This window comes from Rhinolophus hipposideros (genome assembly GCF_964194185.1).
Source record: "Rhinolophus hipposideros genome assembly, chromosome: 15".
NCBI classification, from domain to species: domain Eukaryota; kingdom Metazoa; phylum Chordata; class Mammalia; order Chiroptera; family Rhinolophidae; genus Rhinolophus; species Rhinolophus hipposideros.
The window spans coordinates 28,267,135-28,289,223 of NC_138061.1; the positions used below are offsets into that span (position 1 = coordinate 28,267,135).

The window sequence follows — 22,089 nt, forward strand, 5'->3', positions numbered from 1 at the left end:
TGTAACATTAGAAACTTTATTGTCTCGTGTCTACTTAGTGACAGTTTCAAACCTGTCTGTTCATAGAAAATGGAAGAACTGTAATATGTGAGTGACCAAGAAAGCCCTGGCTTGTTCCAAAGATCTATGGAATATTGGGATTCTAGCTGTTGGTAAATGAATGAAATAGGGAATGTTGGAAGAGGCACTAGTCAAAAAAATAGTTTGGTTTTGGACAATAGTTTGGTCAAGTTCTGTGGTTATCATGTGATATCCAGGAGGCAGGTGGCTACAAGACTGAGTTTTGAGGGAGAGGTATGGATTGGACAAAAGATTTGGGAATCTCTGCGATAGGAAGGTGGTTGAGATCACACTGGAAGAGCAAGTAGAATGAGAAGTAGAAAACTGGGCCAAATGTAGAAACCCGAGAGTCAACAAATATTGAAGAGGCAAAAGGAAGGAGGAATGGAGGTAGGAAGAGAACCTGGGGGAGAGGCTGTTAGGAGAGCCAAGAGAATTGAAATTCTAATTGACAAAGGAGAAATGCAGCAGAGATCTAGTTAAAAAAAGACAGGACGGAAAAGAATTGACATAATTCAGTGAACACTTATAAAAGAAAAATTCACAACTTGGAGGTTCTTGATGAACTTAATGAGAGCAGTTTCAGTGGGATGTTATAGGCAGAGCCAACTGGGTTAACAGGCCCCTCAAAAGAGCTCACAGGAATCTCTGGGTACAATCTCTGTGAAGTTAGTTTGGGGTAGTTCAGTGACTCCTCTCAGCCCAACTGTCCAGGAAAGGTCTGGAGGATCCAAGAGGATCTAGAGCCCAAACTGAGCTTAGCAGTGGATTGATTGAGTGGGAAATGACACAAAATTGACAAACCAGTAAGATTATATTAATAAACTTCCATTTTAAAGTTTGCCATCAAATAATAGATTGCTCAGATTCAAGATGGGAGAGATTTAGCTTGGCAACAACTGCTTAAAAATGATCCAAAGATTTTTGTTGATCATAAATTTAAAATGGGCCAAAAGTATGACTTAATTCCCCAAGAAGCTAGCACAGGATTGGGCTGTGATAATACAGAAATGGAGACACCAGGAGAATATTAATTTTATTGGAAGGACAAGCAGGGAAGGAGGAAAATAGAACAGCAATTAAAAGGAGACAGTCATTAGAAAAAAATTTAAGGATGGAAGATATTTGAATACGTTTATAGGCCAAGGGGAAGGAGCCATTAGGGAGGGAAAGGACACAGGAGAGAAGGGATAATTAGAGACACAGAAGTCTGATGAAGCTAGAAGTTGGTTGCAAACTGAAATGTGGATGCCTCATCCTTGGAGACAGGAGGGAAGGCTGAAAGATGGGAGTGACTAAGGATGAGTTGCTGTTAGGAAAGGAATTCGGACACTTGGGAAGAGCACAGGCAAACGTTTTCAGTTTGCTTGATGAAGTAATACTCCAGGGGGACAGGCTTTGCTGTTTCTGAGTGTGTGAGGAGGGGGTGGGGTGAATTGGGAACGCTGAAAGGGAGGGAAAGAAATCCAGATAGAAGGGGATTCTTGGTCTTTGAAGTGGGATCCAGAAATTGGGAGGTGTCTTCTCAGTATAAAACCAACACCCACAGGAAGCTCAGAATCTTTTGAGCCTCTACTGGCTTTTCCCATTTGGCTCAGGACTGCCAGGCCAGACTGCGAGTCAGTCACGTGCTCAAGAACCATGGACTTTAAATTAAAACAAACAAACAAACCGGAAGTGGAATTCTTAAATTTATTCATGAAAAAAGTCTTTGAGAGACAATCATTTAAAACATTCTTATTCTTTTTTTATATATATGTTTATTATTATTATTTTTTAATTTATTGGGGTGACAATTGTTAGTGAAATTACATCGATTTCAGGCGTCCAACTCTGTATTACATCATCTATAAATCCCATTGTGTGTTCACCACCCAGAGTCAGTGCTCCTTCCGTCATCCACATTCCTATCCTTGCAATGCATAAACCTTCCCGTTAAAATTCCGGGGAATTACTAAGCAGGCAGTACAACTTACACAAAGGTAAAACAGTTGGAAAATATCGAAATGCTGATGGATTTCACCGATGTAACTCTTTATCAGACCATTTTTACTAAGGCAAAAAGTGTTTCAAAATAAAACCTCAAGAATCACAGACTTTTGAGTGTGTGTGCGTGGGGGGGGGGATCACGAGGAATCATTCGGCATTTCACAAACAGGGCCAGGCGGGGAGCGGGCATTTCACAAACGGAATAAGATTTCTCTGCTCTCAAGACTTGACGGAAGGACGACAGGCTACAAAAATCAGTATGTATAACAGAAAGAAAAGCTACGTGAGGAGAGGCACAAAATGCAGTGAAGTTATTGCAAAAAACTAAGTCCCTTCATCCTGAGAGTAGGAGCCCCATTTCCCACTTTCAAAGAAATTCGGGAAAGGTCAAAGATTAAAATACTTTATAAAGTGCCGCCCCAGGCCAAGTGCCTTTTGGCCCACGTTGCTCTGGGCTCGGCGCACGTCCATACTCGTGCACGTCCGAGGGACGCCGGCCCAGAGGCGCGCGAGTCTCACCGGGGAGAAGGCGCGCTCCCGAGCCTGTCTACGGAAGTCCCGCCCCCATTTCCGGCGGCGGAGAATGGGGCGGGGCTAGCGGCAGCTTCCGTCTTGCGCAGTGTTGAGGTTGCCGCACGTGTGTCGTCGGCTCTGGATTCCTGGATTATCTCTGCACCTTGGTGAACTTGTGGCACCGGAACTCCTTCCCGATTTAAGGATGAAGGCGGTAAGAGTCCTCCGAAGCCCGATTCTCGCGGTGTAGGGCCCCTTTGGCTGATAGATTCGCACCCTGGTGTAGCTGTCCGGCGGGATTTTGCCCTTGTTTAGGGGGCGGTGGCCTAGATTCGGGGCTCCCTCTTGGCTCTGTGAGCTGTCCTCTTCCTGGCACTTCACGTGGCGATTCCTGAAACGCCCACTGTGCTCGCGCTCCACTTCAGGAGCCACGATGAGACAAGCACCGAGTCTTGCATCCCTGGGATGTCAGACTTTGGAGGGTTCTTCCAGACCATCTTTTGAACCTCGTATTGAATTTGTATGTTCTCAGTAAATTTATAGTATGAGTCACGGGAACCGACACGAGTCCGTTTTATCCCTTAAAGGGTAAGGAGATAGGAGAGCAAATTCTGGTTCTCACAGAAAATTAGAGCTACTTCTAGGATTTGGATTTCTGAATGAGGCGTCACCAGCAAGAGAGTTGGAATTTAAACACCTGAATTCAGCTTTGCCTTTCTTAGTTTAAGGGTCTTTGACAAGTCACATAATCTATAAGCCTTAGCTTCTTCAGTAAGGTGCGGATAACGGCAATCACTGCTTAACTACTAGGCTGTTAAGTTACGTTGGAGTGCTTTGTAAACAGTAAAGCGATATATAAATGTCAGTTGTTTGACAGCCCGCATTTTGCTTTGAGTATGCTAAACTATAGGTGTTAAGCAAGCCTTGAATAACCATTTACCCATAGGTCAGAGGTTCTGACCTTTTGTTTTGTCCTGGACCCTTTTGAGCAGCTGTGGATTTGGTCACAAGAAGACCCCTGGTTGAATAACTGGTGCTGTAGTGCCATTCTGTAGGACTAATGCTTTAGCTTGGTTTTAGCTTTTATGTGCAAGATCCATGGTTGTGAGACATTAGAATTGTGGACTGGGTGTAACGAAATTTATAATCAATTCTCTTTACTCTGATTTTAAAAATAAAATAATTTAAATTTCTGGGTATGCTGCATTCTTCCTGTTGTTTTACAGAGAAGAAATAAAAAACAGGTCCCAAGCTTTCGGAAGTTGCTAAAAACTAGTAAGATCAAACTTGAAAACAAGCTGAAAAATAAGCAATTTAAACAACAAAGCACTCTCAAGAAGTACCGAAAAGAACAGAGGAAACTAAGGCAAGCTGTAAAAGATGCTGTGTCTAAGAAACCCATTCCATTGGAGGACCCAAAGAAAAAACGACCAGGTAATTGTGAAGGCATACATGTGCTCTAATTTCCGTGGATTTGTTCTAAAATGTTCTTCATGAAATAACTGCTTTCTAGTAGGCACTCTTGTTCTCAGATCTTCCCAAGAGTAGGTAAGAATAATAGTCCTGTATACTTTATCACAGTCAGTATGAAAAAACATTTCAGTATAGTATTCATTGTGAAAAAGAGCTAGCCTCTGCTTTTAGTTGCTCTAGAAAGCAGATCTGAAGATATACTACTTGGGAAAACAAACTCAGAATAGCCCTGTAAATAAATGTTGGGCAGCACGCCAGGGCTGCCACTTTCCCATTCACTGGGCAGTTTGCTAAGGTAAGAACATTGCTTTTCTCTGGTGCATTCTTCACAGTGTGGCCAAGGTTCATTTAGTATTCTCAACTTCTGACTTTCTTTTCACTTGGAAACTTGGCGTGAAATTGAGCTGTAATTGTCAGGGTTATTCTTTTGTAAAACTGTCCAAGAACTCTCAGTACTCAAAGTAGGTAAGGAATCTGACCATTTTGAGTCAGACCAGTTCTTCTACAATGTTACTGGTACTTTCAGGGTTGTCATATTTGACAGTATCTGACTGTTGTCTTCCCATGTCCATCTCATTTTTTTAATCCTGACCTAGCGTGTTTCCCCGAAAATAAGACCGTGTCTTATATTAAGGTAAGCTCCAAAAGACGCTTTAGGGCTTATGTTCAGGGGGTGATATCATCTTGAAAAATCTGCTAGGGCTTATTTTCTGGTTAGGTCTTATTTTGGGGAACACACGGTATTTAGTTTGATCTCCTTTTTTTTAAATTTTTTTTTATTAGTTTCAGGTGCACAAAACAATAATAGTTAGACATTTATCATTTATATCCCTCACACAGTGACAGCCTCCTTCCCTCCATCCACTATCCCTCTAACATCGCACACAGCCATTACATTTCTACTGTCTCTATTCCTAATGCTATACTCCACTTCTTGTGTGTGTGTGTGTGTATATATATACACACACAAGAAGTGGAGTACAGTATATATATATGTATATATATATATATATGTATATATATGTATATATTATGTATACATACATATATATAAATTGTAGTTGACATTCATTATTGTTCAGCTTCAGCTTCAGGTGTACAGTGCAGTGATCAGGCATCTACATCATCCCTGAGGTGGTCTCTCTAAAGAGACAAGTGTCCATCGGATACCCTACAAAATCTTTACAACATTATTGATTACATTCCCCAAATTGACTTTCATATCCCCGTGGCAATCTTGTGGTTACCAATTGTGCTTTCTAATCCCCTCACCTTCCCTTTTATCCCAACCCTGCCTCCCATCTAGCAACCCTCAGTTTTTCCTCTATGTCTCTGAGACTGTTTCTGATTAGTTCATTCATTTATTCTTTAGATTCCACACATAAGTGAGATCATATGGTGTCTGACTTATTTCACTTAACATAAGGTTCTCTAGGTCCATCCATGTTGTTGCAAATGGTAAGATTTCATTCTTTATGGCTGCGTAATACTCCATTGTATAAATGTACCACAGTTTCTTAATCCACTCATCTACCGATGGGCATTTCGGTTGTTTCCATGTCTTGGCTATTGTGTATAGTGCTGCAATAAATATAGGGATGCATAAATTTTTTTGAATTAGAGTTTTGGATTTCTCTGGATAAATACGTAGGAGTGGAATTGTTGGATCATAAGGTAGTTCCATTTTCAGATTTTTGAGACACCTCCATACTGTTTTCCGTAGTGGCTGCACCAATCTGCAATCCCACCCACAGTGCACAAGCGTTCCCTTTTCTCCACACCCGCGCTACCACATGTTTTTTGATTTAGAGATGACAGCCATTTTGACTGGGGTGAGGTGGTATCTCATTGTGGTTTTTATTTGCATTTCTCTAATGGTTAGTGAAGTTGAGCATTTTTTAATGTCTGTTTGCCATCTGTATGTTCTTTTTAGTAAAATGTCTCTTCATGTCCTCTGTCCATTTTTTAATTGGGTTGTTTGTTTTTTTGGAGTTGAGTTGAGTGAGTTTTTTATAAATTTGGGATTTTGACCCCTTATCAGATATATCATTGGCAAATATCTTTTCCCATTCAGTAGGATCCCTTTTTGTTTTATTGATGGTTTCCTTTGCTGTGAAAAAACTTTTTAGTTTGATGTAATCCCACATGTTTATTTTTTCTCTTACTTCACTTCCCTTGCCCGAGGGGATATATCAGTAAAAATCTTACTCCGGGTAGTTTGATCTTTTGACAGCATATTATTGTGATGTATAAAAGGTCATGGAACTGGAAGTCAGGAAACTTGGGCTTTTTTCTTGATTTTGTTACTACTGATGTGGCCTTAGTCAGTTACTTAATCTCCAGGTATTTAATCTGTTAAAAAATGCAATGATTGAGTTAGATATTTTTTTTAAGATTTCTTCCATCTAAATTTCAGTAGAATTTAAAAAGCATGATGTGTTAATAATTACATATTAAAAATAAGCAAAAGATTTTTTCATTCTTACATGTTGAAGTCTATCAGTGGTTGGATATAAGTGTATAAGGTTCAAATGAAAGATCTGTGTTAGAGTAATTTTGTGATATATCAGCATATAGATGGTAATTGAAGTCTTACACTTGGGTAAGATACTGTGGAGACTGTTGTATGAAAATAAGAGAACCTAGAACAGAATTCAAAGGAACCCCAGCATTTAAGAAATGGGTGGAGGAAGAAAAACCTGTCCTGGGGTTTGAAGAAGAACCAGAGAATTAGGAAGAAAACCAGAATTGTACAGTGTCTTAGAAATCAAAAGAAGCGTGTTTCAAGAAAGAAGGAAACTATGTACTAACATGAAATACTCTACAAAACAGTTAATTTTAAAAAATAAAGTGAAAAGTAATGTATATTGAAGCTTTCACCCACTTGAAATTATAGGCTATCACCACATGTCTGATATGCTTACACCCTTTGAATAAAAAAGGCAAAAAATATGTGTACTCGTAAACTCATATAAACAATGACAGGCAGGATTAAAAAAAGGAAGGAAGGGAGGAAGGGAGGAAGGGAGGAAGGGAGGAAGGGAGGAAGGGAAAGGAAAGAAATGCACTTTCCTTTGGCCCAATAATCCCACTGCTAGGAATTCATAGGATTAATCCCACTGCTAGGAATTCATCCTGTGATTATTCAGAGGGTGCCAAAAAAAAAAAAATATATATATATTTTTATATATATTTATATATATATTTATATATAATAATATATATATATATTTACATATAATAAATATTTTTTTATATATATATATATTTTTTAAAAGATGTTATTGGGGAAGGGGAATAGGACTTTACTGGGGAACAGTGTGTACTTCCAGGACTTTTTTCCAAGTCAAGTTGTTGTCTTTTCAATCTTAGTGTAGAGGGTGCCATTCAGCTACAAGTTGTTTTCCTTTCAGTCTTAGTTGTGGAGGGCGCAACTCAGCTCCAGGTCCAGTTGTCGGTGCTAGTTGCAGGGGGTGCAGCCCACTATCCCTTGCGGGAATCGAAACCGGCAACCTTGTGGTTGAGCGGACTCATTCCAAGCAACTGAGCCATCCGGGAGCTCAGTGGCAGCTCAGCTCAAGGTGCCGGGTTCAATCTTAGTTGCAGAGGGCGGAGCCCACCATCCCTTGTGGGACTTGAGGAATTGAACTGTCAACCTTGTGGTTGAGAGCCTACTGGCCCATGTGGGAATCGAACTGGCAGCCTTCAGAGTTAGGAGCATGGAGCTCTAACTGCCTGAGCCAGCGGGCCGACCCACACATTTTAAGAAAGGAAAAAACTATTAAGATTGTAATACTCAATACATACTGATAACAAAAGATGAACATAGATCATCTGTATATGTTTTTTACCACTCCTGGTATTTGTTTTTTACCACTCCTGGTATTTGAAAAAAATTTGCTAAGACTATCCAGGCCCAAGCATGTTCATTGCAACACTGTTAAAATAGCAAAAATACAAACCAAAACAAATGCCATCACTACCACCACCAAAAACTGAAAATCAAAATCCGTCAACAAGGAATTGTTAAAATAAATGATATAAATGTTGTATACAGGTGGTGGAATACTATATATCCTATATGGTACATAAGATCTGTGCAACAAATGATGTGATTATTACTTCAAATTTTTTTAGCAGCTGCATATTTTTTCTTGTATGGAAGTTTATTGAACCAGTAATAAAATGCATTTAAAATTTTGGAAAGATATTGACATATTGCCCCCTGGAAAATGACTTACTTGTCCATCTTAAAATGCTAATATGAAGAAATCAGTAGATTGAAGAGGTTGAAGATACAGTTGAGAGAGGCTTAAACGGTAGAACAAGGCAATAGAAGGCAAGAGTTTTTGGGATCCAGAGCACAGGAGGAGAGGCACCTTTTTCAGTGTTAGAAGAAAGAAAAAGGAAAAGAGGCATGCAAGTGCTATTGAATTCAGTAGGAAATTTAAGGTGCTTTCTATCTTACAGCTTTTCTTTTATCAGTAATTTGGAAAGCTAGGTCCTCTAATGATTATGAAGTGAGGTAGGTGATGAGAAGTGTGATGATAGATAAAAGATTTGAAAAGGTACCCTAGGGCAGAGAGAAAGTTGACCAGGGAAATAAAACAATGGCTGTCCGTTTTGAGAAATGGCAGGCTCTTTTAAAGTAGATAGGTGTTCCACTCTGTGCATTGTGTACATTTATATCGCGATGTTTACGATTGTTATTGGAGTGAGAATTACAAGTTCTGTTTGGGAAGATGCTAAGACTGTCTCGTTCATGGTTGAATCCTCAGCACTTAGAACAGTGTTTGGCACTTAGTTGGCATTCTTTTTTTTTTTTTTTTCAATTGAAAAAGAGAAAGAAAGAGAACAAGGGACAAAGAGAGAAAGAATGATTCATACTTGGGGTGTTGTTGGATATGAGTGCCTACCCTGTAGTGGGAAACTAACTGAGGACATTTGCTGGTTGGTTGGTTCAAGAGGGTGGTTCAAGTGATAACCATACAGTCTAAGTGAGGGAATGAAGATAGGATAGGAAGTAGAGTGGTTAAAGGATTGAAGGTCTGTTTGGTCAAAAGTGCAGTGGAAGTAACTGAGTGAGAGTTGGAAGGACAAAAGGTTTTGGTCAGAGAGAGGGGTGAGCGCCAAAGTTTGGGATGTGGCCCTTGGAGGGGGCAGCTGAAGTGGAGTGGCCTGAAAGACAACGTCGGATGTGAGGAGACATTTATTTTTTGATTGTTACAGTGGCCTGGGAATGCTCCAGGTGGTTAATTTTCGGGGGTTAGGGCACCCTAGCTCAGTACACCCCAGTGCAACAAAGAAGCGTCCTGTTCAACACATGAGTAGTGCTCCTGTTTACAAGCACCGGGCTCAAGTATTAGAAACACAAGCTTTTCCTGTTGGAGACACAAAAATGTAGTTCTACATCTCTAAAACTTGTTTCTGATTTTTTTTTTTAACAGATAAAAGGATTGAGAGGGAAGAGGAGGAAGAAGAGGAAGCCCTTCCTTTAGATATGATGGATGAAGATGACTTACAGTTAATGAGGGATTTAGGACAAAGAGCATCTTTTCTAACCAGAGATCTGTCTTCTAGGTAATTATTTAGACTATAATCATTCACATCCTTTCAGTATTAAAAAGTTGGTTCTGAATTTAACCTAGGTAGTTAGTGCAAGACTTCAGCTCAGAACACTGTGTTTACAAAGAGTAAACCCTGTTATTCAGTTTGTTTCCTAAATAAAGGAAGTTCATGGATAAAACAAGCTGAGTTTATTTAGTGAGCATCTTTATTTCTCTTGAGTCTGAATAGTGAAGTAGAGTGAATGGGGAAGAATGCTATTCTTTGTTTGAGGAATTGGCAGAACAGTCCTGAGCTCTTAATGGCTAAGATCTCAATCCTCATTACCCTATTAGGTAGGTATTATTCCCCTTTACAGAAAGGAAACTGATACCTGCCCACAATCACAAGTAGTGGATCTGAAATTTAAACTTCGATCTTTTTAACTCGTAAGTGCATGCTGTGCTCTGAAGGTTTTTGGGAACATAAAATAGCATGATGTCACCCTTGGGTCTGTGCAATATTCTTTAAAAAGAATCTGTAACTTTCCCTTTTATTTTACATGTAAAGGGAAATTAGAAAGAGCCATAGTTTGAGTCTTTGGGGTAGACTGTACAATTCATTTAGTCATTTATTATTTGAGTACCTGATCTAGGTGCTAATATCTATATATACCTATCGGAGGTTTGGCTAGTGGTGTATTGTTCTGTGCTTTAAAAATGATAAGTCTCTATGTTCCTTTGTAATATATTAAAACTGAAAATTAAATTTTTTCTGCAGTGAGCCCATTCACGCCAAGAAACGAAAGCATGAGCATGTTATAGATAAATATGAAAAAATACCAAGAACTCTGCAAACTGTGCCAGAGAAGGAATTGATTCACTTGCTTCCTATCAAAGATAAAAGTGGTATAATCCCACAGACCAGGGAGAAGCCAGGTGAATCTTATCGGTGTTTTAGTTAAAATTTTACCTCCTTAATATCACATATTTCTTTCATTAAAAAATGAATTTTATTTTGACTTTTACCCATATCTGGAAAAGAGGGGTAGCTATAATTAGTCATCTATCAAGCTTGTAATTTTAACCAGAAACACAGTTGATTATTGTTTAAGGTGTCTGTTGTACTTATGAGTGAGTTTCTTTTCAGAGTATTTCACCAAAGTTTTTTGTTCCTAAAATTGGAGTGTATTAGTCATCCTTTATTAGGCTTTTTTTTATAAGGATCTTTTTTCTTGTGAAATAAAATACTACACAGAAAAGCCTAGAAATCAAAGATATGAAGTTACGTGGTTTATCACAAAAAGCACACCCATAAAACTATCATCTGGGCAAGAAATAAATACCCAGAAACTTCGCTTGTGCTCCCCTCAATCACTAATTGCTCCCTCCTCACAAAAGTAATTATGTCCCTACTTTTCTCTGTAGTATTACCACGTTAGTATATTATCACATTATAATATACATATTTTTCATAGTTATTGACAGTAATCAAGATGAAGAAGATCAAGAAGCGACGGAACTTGAGGAAGGTAACGGGATACATCTTTATAGTTACTAAATTGTTAATTGAGAATTACATATTTTGAATTCTTTTTAATCGTAATTGTAGCATCTGCCTACAAGTAACTTACCTCTTTAGCTTAAAATTATAAAAATAATTCTGTGGTCTGAAATAATTTTGGTTCTTTCTTAGAGCAATTGTACTTGGTGTATATCTGCTTTAGATCATTACATGTGGGTTTCTAATAGCACAGTTCTAATCAAAGTTAAATTGAAATAACATTTTATTGTTTGAAACTGTTGGTTTAGAATTTGTGACAGAACAAGCTGGTTAAATTTTACTTCTGCTTAGCAAACCTTATTAATGTGTAAATGAGATTACAGGTCAATTATTTACTGTTTTCAGTCATCTTTGATAAGCTTATTGCAGATTATGTTGTATACTTATTAAATCTAGTTCTCTATGAGTTTCTTAAGGGGAACATATTTTGTGTAGTTTAAAGGACTGTATAGAGTTGAAAATAGACTATTCTGTACTTAAAACCAAATCAGATTGCCCTTTCCCTTACTCTGAATTATTGTGGGTTTATTAGCAGAGTAGTTAAGAATATGAGCTCTAGAGTCAGGCTACCTGGGTTTGAGTCCCATTTCTGCCAGGTTTATGAGCCTAGGCAAGTTACTTTCCCTTTGCCTCAGTTTCCTTATCTATAAAATGGGGCTATTGATAGTACCCATTTTATTGGGTACTATTTTTGTTTTTTAATTTTTATTGAGGAATTTTGGGGAACAGTGTGCTTTTCCAGGACCCATCAACTCCAAGTCAAGTTATTGTTTTCAATCTACTTGTGGAGGACGCAGCTCACTGGCCCCTGTGGGAATTGAACCGGCAACCTGGGTGTTAGGAGCACTGCACTCTAACCAACTGAGCCAACAGGCCGACTCTTATTGGGTACTAGTGATGGGGATATTGATAATACCTCATACGTTTGGTGAAAGGATAAGATGAATTAAGATTCTTGGATGATGGTAAATAATGGCATGTTTAAGAGGGAAAACCTAATCTGTTTCAGAGATCATTGAAGATCCCATTAGAGAGCTGACCATAGAAGAACATTTAGTTGAGAGAAAAAAGAAACTACAGGAGAAGAAAATGCGTATCGCAGCCTTGGCATCTGCCGTATTATCAGATCCAGAAAGTAACGTAAGTGGCATTTATTTCTTAATCTCTTCACATTAGACCTGGTCTAAATGTCTACTATTTTAGGATTCTCTTATCTGTAAATATACACAAAAAGGAACAGTGTTAGCAAAACATAGTAACTGAGTTAGAATAAGAGAGTAGACAGAACCTTAGCCTAATTCTGCGTCTGAACTTAATTTCTTCTGTAATCTTAGAAAAGTCTCTTAAATGCTCCCAGTCTCTAAAATGAAGATGTTGGACTTAATGTTGTAATTCTAAAAGTGGTAAGTCTATAAAAATTAATTGTACTCGGAAGGAAGAACTTACCTGTAAACTTTCTGGACTGATCTGTAGAGTTTTTAGTAAGGAACGTGCTAACACAAAAGTCAGTGAGATTAGTTCAGGAACACTTGTAAGTGGAGTCTATTTTAAGTGAAATAGACTGGGAGAGTTATAATTGGGCCATGAGTACAGTGGTGAAGATGGTGATAGTTATAACATGTGGACTCAAGAAACCCCAGCTATAGTCTTGGCTCTCTGCTAACTATCTGTTGGACTTTGGGTAAGGTTTTTACCTAAGGCTTATTTTCTCCATTTCTAAAAGGAGATGGTACCTATTTTAAAACTGCCGTGGTGATTAAATGATACAGTATACATGAAGTCATATAAAGTGATACTGTTATTTTTGTTAATATTGGTGTCCCCAGCATCCTACTATGCCAAATATTTGTTTACTGAACCATAAAATCTATTATTTACATGTATACAAAAAATTTAATGTGGGTATGCTTTGGAATAGGACTTGTCCTTTTCTAACAAAATGACGGGAAGAGGAGGAGCAGAATCGGGGAGGGGAATTTGGAGTATTTCTCACCTGCATTATCTCACTTAATCATAAAACCATGCAGATAAGAGCTACTGACCTTATTTTACAGCTGTAAAATTGAGCCTTTAAAAACTCAAGATTTGTTCCAGATTTTAACAGCCACTGGATTGGAATGCAGGTCCTCTAACTCTGGAGCCCCATGCTCATTTCATATAAATTAGGGATAGCAAATAGGTGGTGAAAAACCTGTCCTCCTCGCTGCTGTGGCAAACACTGCTCATCAGCCAGGGTGCTGCTACTCTAGATACCGCTCCAGCAGGCAGAGTAGCTCATTAAAGCAAGCTCATTAGTTTAAACCAATCTTCTACTTCTGCATTGTATCATACAAATGATCTTTGTATGACTAACTTTGAAGCTAAAGTTACTGTGGATACATTATTAATTCCTGATTAATTTCTATACATGATTATATAATATATTTAGTATACATAGCATTAATATGTTTCAAAAAGTGTTTTTAGGCAAATAGGACACACATCTTTAACAAAATCCAATTAAAATGAATTTCTAAAAATAGGTAAATTAACACATTTAAACATTTTAAAGTATTTTTTATAACTTTAATAAAAATATGATCAATTTCTAACATTAGTGACTTATCTTTTGGTAACGGGTGCAGTGTCTGGAGTTGTACATGGCTTGAATAGACGTTATGAGTCACTGTGTGAATTTCACTTATTGTGCCAGGTGTGGGGCTTTTGCTCATAATTGTTTTGCCATGATTATCCACCCTTATACGTTATTTCTTTAACAGGTTAAAAAACTGAAAGAATTACGTTCCATGCTGATGGAACAGGATCCTGATGTGGCTGTTACTGTTCGAAAGCTGGTGATAATTTCTCTGATGGAGTTATTTAAAGACATTACTCCTTCATATAAAATCCGGCCGCTAACAGAAGCAGAAAAATCTACCAAGGTATGCTAAATATAATTACTATACAAAATAAGCTGAAAATTTTGGAGTGCTAGAGATGGGAGAAACAGGGTTTTTTTTTTTTTGTTTGTTTGGCTGTTTTTACATGACTGGGTATATACTCAGGCACTCACATTTTGCACTGATTTTCAGATGTCAATATATTGATATTAAAAAAATGATTTTTTTTTTTGATCTTTTCAGATCCGCAAAGAAACCCAAAAGTTAAGAGAATTTGAAGAAGGTCTGGTTAGCCAATATAAATTTTATTTGGAAAATCTGGAGCAAATAGTTAAAGGTATATTTAACATCTTGAAACCATGTAACATACTTAGCTTTGGTCAGGAAGGTGAATTCTATATTCTGTGCTGTTTGTGGACTATCATTATAGTGTACGGTCAGGAGAAGAGTCTAAAGTCAGACTTTCGGGTACCCCTTACCACATACCGCATTTCCCCGAAAATAAGACCTACCTGGACAATCAGCTCTAGTGTGTCTTTTGGAACAAAAATTAATATAAGACTCGGTCTTATATGATATAATATAGTATCATATCATATATCATGTATTGTATCATAATACAATAATGTAATAAATATAACATAACATAATTATATTAATTTTTGCTCCAAAAGACGCATTAGAGCTGATTGTTTGGCTAGGTCTTATTTTTAGGGAAACACGATATGTGATGAGTACATCATTTAATCTCTGTGTCTCACTTTTTCTGTCTATAAAATAATAGTACTTACCTCATAGGATTGTTGTGTAGAAGTAAATGAATTTATGGATGTAAAACACTGAGAACTTTGCTTAGTTTGTATTATATTTTATCTGGTATTAGTATTGTTGCTGCAGTCGTTTAGTAAGTAGTTGTATGTTTCTTAAATTCATGAATGGTTAGAATTTATTCTACTGTTTTTATTTGGAGGGAATAGTCAGGCGAGAAAGGTTACTTGTAACGAGTGCTTTGAAAATGGCCTACAAGTCACTTATTCAGGATAATAAACTTCCCTATCAAACCATTGTTCTTTTTTTCCTTTGGGAAAGGAAGGGCATAGGAAAAATTTGGGCATGATTGGGGAAGGGATTCAGTTGCCTAGGCCATGTGCTTTCACTGACTCAATTTGGTTTCTTTAGTGGTGCTGGGCCTAAAGATTACGCAGTTGCTCCCTCAGCTGGAACAGGAGTGCTGAATCCTGTTGGCCCAATTAGGGCATGAAGGTGTTGGACTAGCCACATTTTAAGTGCTCAATTGCACGTGTGGCCAGTGGCCTCTGTATTGGACCACGCAGTACAGGCCTTTTCTAAGTGAATTGAAGGCTCCCTTTCCCCCAAGTTTTAAAAATGTCTTGGTAAAATATACATATCATAAAATTTATCATTTTAACTATTTTTAAGTATACAATTCTGTGGCATTAAGTAAATTCACATAATTGTACAACCATCACCACTATCCATCTCTAAACTTTTTTATCTTCCCCAACTGAAATTCTGTAACCATTAAACATTATCTCCTTACCCCTTCCTCCCTCCAGCCCTTGGCAGCACCATTCTACTTTCTGTTTCTATGAATTTGACTATCCAGGAACCTCATATAAATGGAATCAGACAATATTTTTTTTGTGTGATTTACTTACTTCAGTTAGCATGAAATCTTCAAAATTCATCCTGTTGTAGCATGTGCCAGAATTTCTTTTTTAAGGTCAAATAATATTCCATTGTATGTATATACTACATTTTGTTTATTCATTCATCTGTCGATTAACTTTTGTCAGGTTTAAGTAAATAGAACATACCGTTCTTACTTATGGTGAACACAGTCTATTTAGGGAAAAATTATTTAGATGAGAAACAAGTTTAAAATAAAGGTACTATCCATACCATCTTTCTCATCTCTGGCTAGATATTATATGAGATAGAGGAAGGTTTGAACCTGCTATAGAGAGACTAGCATATTTTTAGATTCTTATATTCAGGATGCTGTGTCACGGTATGTATATAGAAATTTCTAGCAAAGAGGTACCGTGAATCATCAGTTATATTGAAGGAGAATTTGAATCTCTTGGACCTCCTGGGTCAAGATACCACAGTGAGCATCAGCAAGAAGTCAAAAGAAATGACGTCCTAGATTTTTGGAACATGAAAGAGACTGGGGCTCAGACAGTTTGGAATTTTCTCATATTCACCAGCCAGTTGGTGGGTGACTAGGATTTGAACCCAGGCTTCCTGATTTATAGTCAGGTGTTTTGGGAAAAGCCTTCGTAGAGCCCAGTGCAGGTACTCCTTTAAGGGATCCAGCTCCCTGTCCCCTCCCCTCTTTTACCCCCTGGGTACCCTTTTCGTCTAATAATATATCTCTTAAAACACACAGAAAGCCAAGATTTTGGTAATTGTGGTTAGAGTCAGAGGATGAATGGTGTAGAAAAAATTTAATGATAACCTTTGTATTTGTCTGAATGTAGACACAACTCATGTTTAAGAATTTGGATGGTGTGTTGAGTTTTCATTTTAATGCATATTCCTGTAAAAGAAAGATAATTCAGTTGAAGTTTTGACCAATGAACAAAGTAACTAACTATAGTTATCCATTAATTAGACTGGAAGCAAAGGAAGCTGAAGAAAAGTAATGTCGTTTCCTTAAAGGCATACAAAGGACTGGCAGAAGTGGCTGTGAAGAGCCTGTGTGAGCTGTTGGTGGCACTACCTCATTTCAACTTTCACAACAACATCATTGTATTGATCGTCCCTCTCATGAATGACGTGTCAAAATCGGTGGGTTGCTCTAATTGAGTGTGGCTGTCTTGCTTAACAGAAAATTACAGACCATGTGATTTTTTTCTCAAAATTCTTTTGTAGCTAATTATTTATTGCTAAAAGTCACTTTGTTAAACACTGTCTCTTTAAGAAAATTATTTGACCGTAAGTTTAGTGCACTTGTTTTGAATAGGAGGCAGTTTTGCCCGCCAGGGAACATAAGGCTGTCTGCAGACATTTTTGGCTGTCATGACTGCAGTGGTGGGGGCATGTTGCTCCTGGCATCTAGTGGGTAAAGGCTTCTGAACATCCTACAATGCACAGGACAGCCCCCACAACAAATAATTATCTGGTCCCAAATGTCAGTAGTACTGAGGTTGAGAAACTGGTTTAATGTAACATTTTTATTTTTCAGATATCTGAAATGTGTTGTGAGGCAGTAAAGAAACTCTTTAAACAAGATAAATTAGGCCAAGCTTCCCTCGGTGTAATTAAAGTGATTTCTGGTTTTGTGAAGGGCAGAAATTATGACGTTAGGCCAGAGGTAAGCATGTCTTTTTTTTTTTACTTTGCGTTGTATTTGTTTTTAAATTATTAAGCTAATTTTCAGTTGTCATGAGGAATTTATTTTTTATAGAAGTGTACAAAGTAGAAAGGGAAAGTACTCAGTTCTCCAAATGTAACCTTCCATTTAGTCATCTACTTTTGATTCTTAAGCTGATAATTCCTCTTAACATTTTGATTTGTATCCTTCTAGATGTTTTTCTATGCATATATAGGTTTATTTTAAAATAAAAATGTTTTTATACTATGGACATTATTCTGGAGGTGTTTTCATTTGATACATCGTGGACTCATGTATAAGGCTATCCCATTATTTTGAATGTCTGTCATAGTGTTCCGTTATGTGAATATATAGCCTCCTACTTGATGGACAGTTGGGTTGTTTGTAGATTTTTGTTGCTTTAGTCAGCATTGAAGAAAACATTTTGGCCATATTATTTTTTCATACTTGTGTGAGTATTTTGTGAGTTAAATTTCACTTAGTAAAATTTCCTCCCTGTTCATTCATGTTGTTACAAATGGCAGGATCCTTTCTTAATGGCTGAATAATATTCCATTGTGTATATATATATATATATATATATATATATATATATATACTACATTTTATTCATTTTTTTGACAACAGACACATAGGTTGTTTCGATAGCTTGGCTATATCTATGCTGCAGTAAACATGGGGTTGCAGATATCTCTTTGAGATACTGATTTCATTTCCTTTGGCTATATCCCCAGAAGCGGGACTGCTGGATTATATGATAATTCTGGTTTTAATTTTTTGAGGAACCTTCATACTCTTTTTCATAATAGCTATACCAATTTTATTCCTACCCACAGTGCACAAAGTTTCCCTTTTCTTCACACCCTCACTAATACTTGTTATTGCTTGTCTTTTTGATAATAGCCAGTCTAACAGGAGTGAGGTGATAGCTCATTGTGGTTTTGATTTGCATTTCCCTGATGATTAGTGATGTTGAGCATGTTTTCATACTTGTTGGCCATTTGTATGTTTTTGGAAAATGTCTGTTTGGATTCTTTGCCCATTTTTCAATCGGGTTATTTGTTTTTTGCTGTTCAGTTGTATGAGATCCTTACATATTTTGGATACTAACCCCTATTCAGATATACAGATTGCAAACATTTCCTCCCATTCTGTAGGTTGCTTTTTTGTTCTGTTGATGGTTTGCTGTACAGAAGTTTTAGTTCAATGTAATATCACTTGCTTAGTTTTGTTTTTCTTGCCTGAGTTTTTGGTGTCATATCCAAAAACAACATTGTTAAGGCCAATGTCAAGAAGCTTTTCCCCCACTATTTTTCTAGGAGTCTTATGGTTTCAGGTCTTATAAGTTTGTAATCCATTTTGAGTTAATTTTTGTGAGTGGTTTAAGATAAGGATCCAATTTCATTCTTCTGTGTGTACATATCCATTTTTCCCAACACCATTTATTGAAGAGTGTTCTTCCCCATTATGTATTCTTGGTGCTCTTGCCAAAGATTAGTTGACCATATGCTGTATTCTTGAATTTGGAGTTATTTTTCATTTTTGGGTAATATTTTATGAGCACATAGAATACTTACAAGATACTCAAGTTGATCTTTCTGATACTTAGAGTGACTGAAGTTTCACTATTTATACGTTTAGTTCTTCCCTGTTTTCTTTTTGTGGTTTAAGCCCTGTCATCTGAAATACTCAGTTTTCTTCCAATGTACATAGTAGAAATATATAAAGCTGTAATTCTCGTTTTTTTCAGAATGCGACTGTAGGAGGTCAGTAGAGTGGTATGTGCTGGAGAAAATGTAGGATTTTAAACTCCTTTTGTCTTTGTGTTTGGATGGTTGCTGTAACACGCAAAACACCAATTTCCAAATTAGTTCCTGAAGTTTTTGAATGACTTAAGGCAATAGTCCTCATTGTGGTCCCTGGACCGGTGTCAGTGGGAATTAGAAATACAAGTTCTGGGGTCCCACCCCACACTTACTGAATCAGAAACTCTGGGCTGGGGCTCAGCTCTTTGTGTTTTAAACAGGTTCTCCAGGTGATCTGATGTTTGCTAAAGTTGGGACCTATTGGTTTGAAGGAAAATAAGTAGTCTTACAATAATAGCACTAGTCTTTATGTTGTTTTTTAATTGGGGAAAAAAAGATGAAGAACTGTTTACTGTAAAACTGAAGCTGGTTTGGTAAATTAAAGCTGGTTTAGAACATAGCTGATTTTTATCCTCTCCTCCTACACTGGTTTGAACCTTTATTTGGCCTGTCTACTCTTTGTAATCCTATCTACTAATGCCAAATAATGTGTTCTCGTCCTTATTCTCATCAAACTGCAAAATAATATTACATTTATTTAACCAAATAGTAGTTGATCTTTCATAGACACAAATTACCATATGTTTAGCAAAAAGATAAATAGTACTTTGTGTAAAATGTGATAAAAGATATTTCAAGGTTTTTTGTTTTTTGTTTTGCATGAAAGAAATAACATTGTTAAATGCTTATTTTTCTGTATGAAGTTTTTGTAGACAGTATAAATATTAAGATGTGTATTTGTGTTTTCTTCAATATTAGATGTTAAAAACATTCTTGTGCCTAAGAATCAAGGAAATAGAAGTGAAAAAAGATACAGAGGACATTAATAAGCCAAAAAAATTCATGACTTTCAAGGAAAAGAGAAAAAGTCTGTCAAGAATGCAGAGAAAGGTTTGATTTATTTCCTTTTTAAATTTTATTTTATATTAAAATTGTAGTCTAGGCACAGTAAAGGCATAGTTATAAATCATAATTATAAATGTTTTAAAATCTAATATTTAGCGAATTTTATTTTTCCTAGTATTGAAAAGAAATATGTTATTAAATAAGTTTAAACTGACAATTTATTGGCAAAGAGAGCAGTGAGTGAAAAGATATTCTGGCCATACTGGCTTTTAAGATTGTCTTAGAGTCATGGTCACCGGCAAGATTCCTTCTTTAACAGAAATGATGTATTTATGCCAAGTTATTTGCAACAAAGTAGGTTTTTGCTAATTGAATCATGTTTCTTTGGTGATTTGTATTTGAAACCTTTTGTTTATTTACTGTGAGACTTTGGACACATTTTGTTTTTTAACTTTTGAAAACTGGAACTAATTAATAGCACCTACTTACAGGATCATTGTGCAGTTTAAGTAAGATGACGCATGTAAAGCCTTTAGCAGAGGGCATAACTGCGTGTGCTTTATAAACTTGTTAGTCACCACCACCATCATTACTGTTATCGCTTCTTCAGTTTATTAGGGTTATCAAGTTGCTTATAAAAACAAAAAAAGTCATACCCATCTGTGAATGTGTCTAATAATTTTGAAAACATGACAGAAATACCAAATTAGATTTATAACTGTAAACAAATGAAGGTAAATATTTTCATTATTTATACCACACTACCCTAACATGAGCTGGATATACCAGGTAAGAACAGCATGTATGTAGCTGTGGGGAAACACCCAGTAAGAACGTATCAGCTCTTTTAACAGCCTCACTGTTGTGAGGGAAGGAAACCCTGTTCCTCAGCCAGTCCCGTGTCTCAGACAGCTTAGCAACCATTTAATTACTGCTCTTATAGCATCAGGAAGTGGAAAAACCTTGATATTTTGTTGAATTTCTGTATAGTGGCTGGTGTTATTTATATTGTATATAAGTGAGTTTGGGAAGTACTGTTGATGACTGGTTCCTATGTCATAGATGATTTAACACTAAGAATTATTTCTGGACTCAGCATGTTCCTCCTTTTTTTTTCTTTTCTGAAAGTTTTTAATTTAAATTATAGAAAACTATAGAGAATAGTGTAGTATATTCTTTGTACCCACTTTTCTGAATGAACAAATATTAATAGACTCACTTCAACTTTTTCTTGTAAAGAAAGACACCGTTGGTGATAGAATCCCCTTTGGTTTCTCCAATCTCATTCTTCTGCTTTCCTCCCCAGAGGCAACCGCTGTCATAAGTTTGGTTTGTGTATGCTTTTTATCCGTGTTTTCTTCTTTTGCTTGCATTTGTACTCATAGACAATCTGTGGTATTACTGTGTGTGTTTCATAATATTTACGTATTATGCCTCTCTGCTTTTTTCACTCAGTAGCATAGACTTTTATTTTTCAATCTATTTTCAGTGGAAGAAAGCAGAAGAGAAACTAGAACGAGAGCTTCGGGAGGCAGAAGCTTCAGAGAGTACTGAGAAAAAACTTAAACTGGTAGGCAGTTTCACATTTTCTTATGCTTTTGAAATAATTTTGTTAAGTAATTTTAACTAGAGATTTATTGTTTCAACTTGTGGTTGTGTAATTTTGGTTTATGTCATGAGGCAGAGATATGAGATGTGCAAGAAGTTATAATGTGATCAGTGCTGGTTTTCTGAAATCACAGGCTGTATATCTTCATTCTGTTTTGTTGACGCTCCTAAGATTGAATTGTGGGGAGGGTTGGGAAGGGACAAAAAGGTTGTGTTTTGAAAGTGATAATTATGATAACTCAGGAGAAAGCATACTGGGTTATAATAAAGCTGTGTTGTCTGTTTCTTCTGCCAGCACACGGAGACTTTGAATATTGTGTTTGTAACCTACTTCAGAATATTGAAGAAGGCCCAGAGGTCACCTCTTCTGCCAGCAGTTCTAGAAGGTCTTGCCAAGTAAGGGCTGTGTAGGTGGAAATCTTTCAGATTCTTTCTAAATAAATAAGAC

General features: G+C 36.9%; 1 protein-coding gene across 1 annotated transcript in view; it reads left to right on the forward strand.

Annotated features, from left to right (window-relative positions):
- Positions 1-2,635: 2,635 nt before the first annotated feature.
- The window catches only part of NOC3L (NOC3 like DNA replication regulator), a 28,689-nt gene continuing 9,235 nt past the window's right edge, over positions 2,636-22,089 (forward strand). Inside the window, exons 1-13 of the mRNA XM_081075062.1 lie at positions 2,636-2,776; positions 3,789-3,996; positions 9,483-9,615; positions 10,360-10,517; positions 11,057-11,110; positions 12,152-12,282; positions 13,902-14,063; positions 14,265-14,358; positions 16,660-16,835; positions 17,233-17,361; positions 19,947-20,078; positions 21,523-21,603; positions 21,937-22,037. Of these exons, the coding sequence (XP_080931188.1) occupies positions 2,768-2,776; positions 3,789-3,996; positions 9,483-9,615; positions 10,360-10,517; positions 11,057-11,110; positions 12,152-12,282; positions 13,902-14,063; positions 14,265-14,358; positions 16,660-16,835; positions 17,233-17,361; positions 19,947-20,078; positions 21,523-21,603; positions 21,937-22,037 (1,568 nt within the window). The 5' untranslated portion in view covers positions 2,636-2,767. The remainder of the gene's footprint in view (positions 2,777-3,788; positions 3,997-9,482; positions 9,616-10,359; positions 10,518-11,056; positions 11,111-12,151; positions 12,283-13,901; positions 14,064-14,264; positions 14,359-16,659; positions 16,836-17,232; positions 17,362-19,946; positions 20,079-21,522; positions 21,604-21,936; positions 22,038-22,089) is intronic.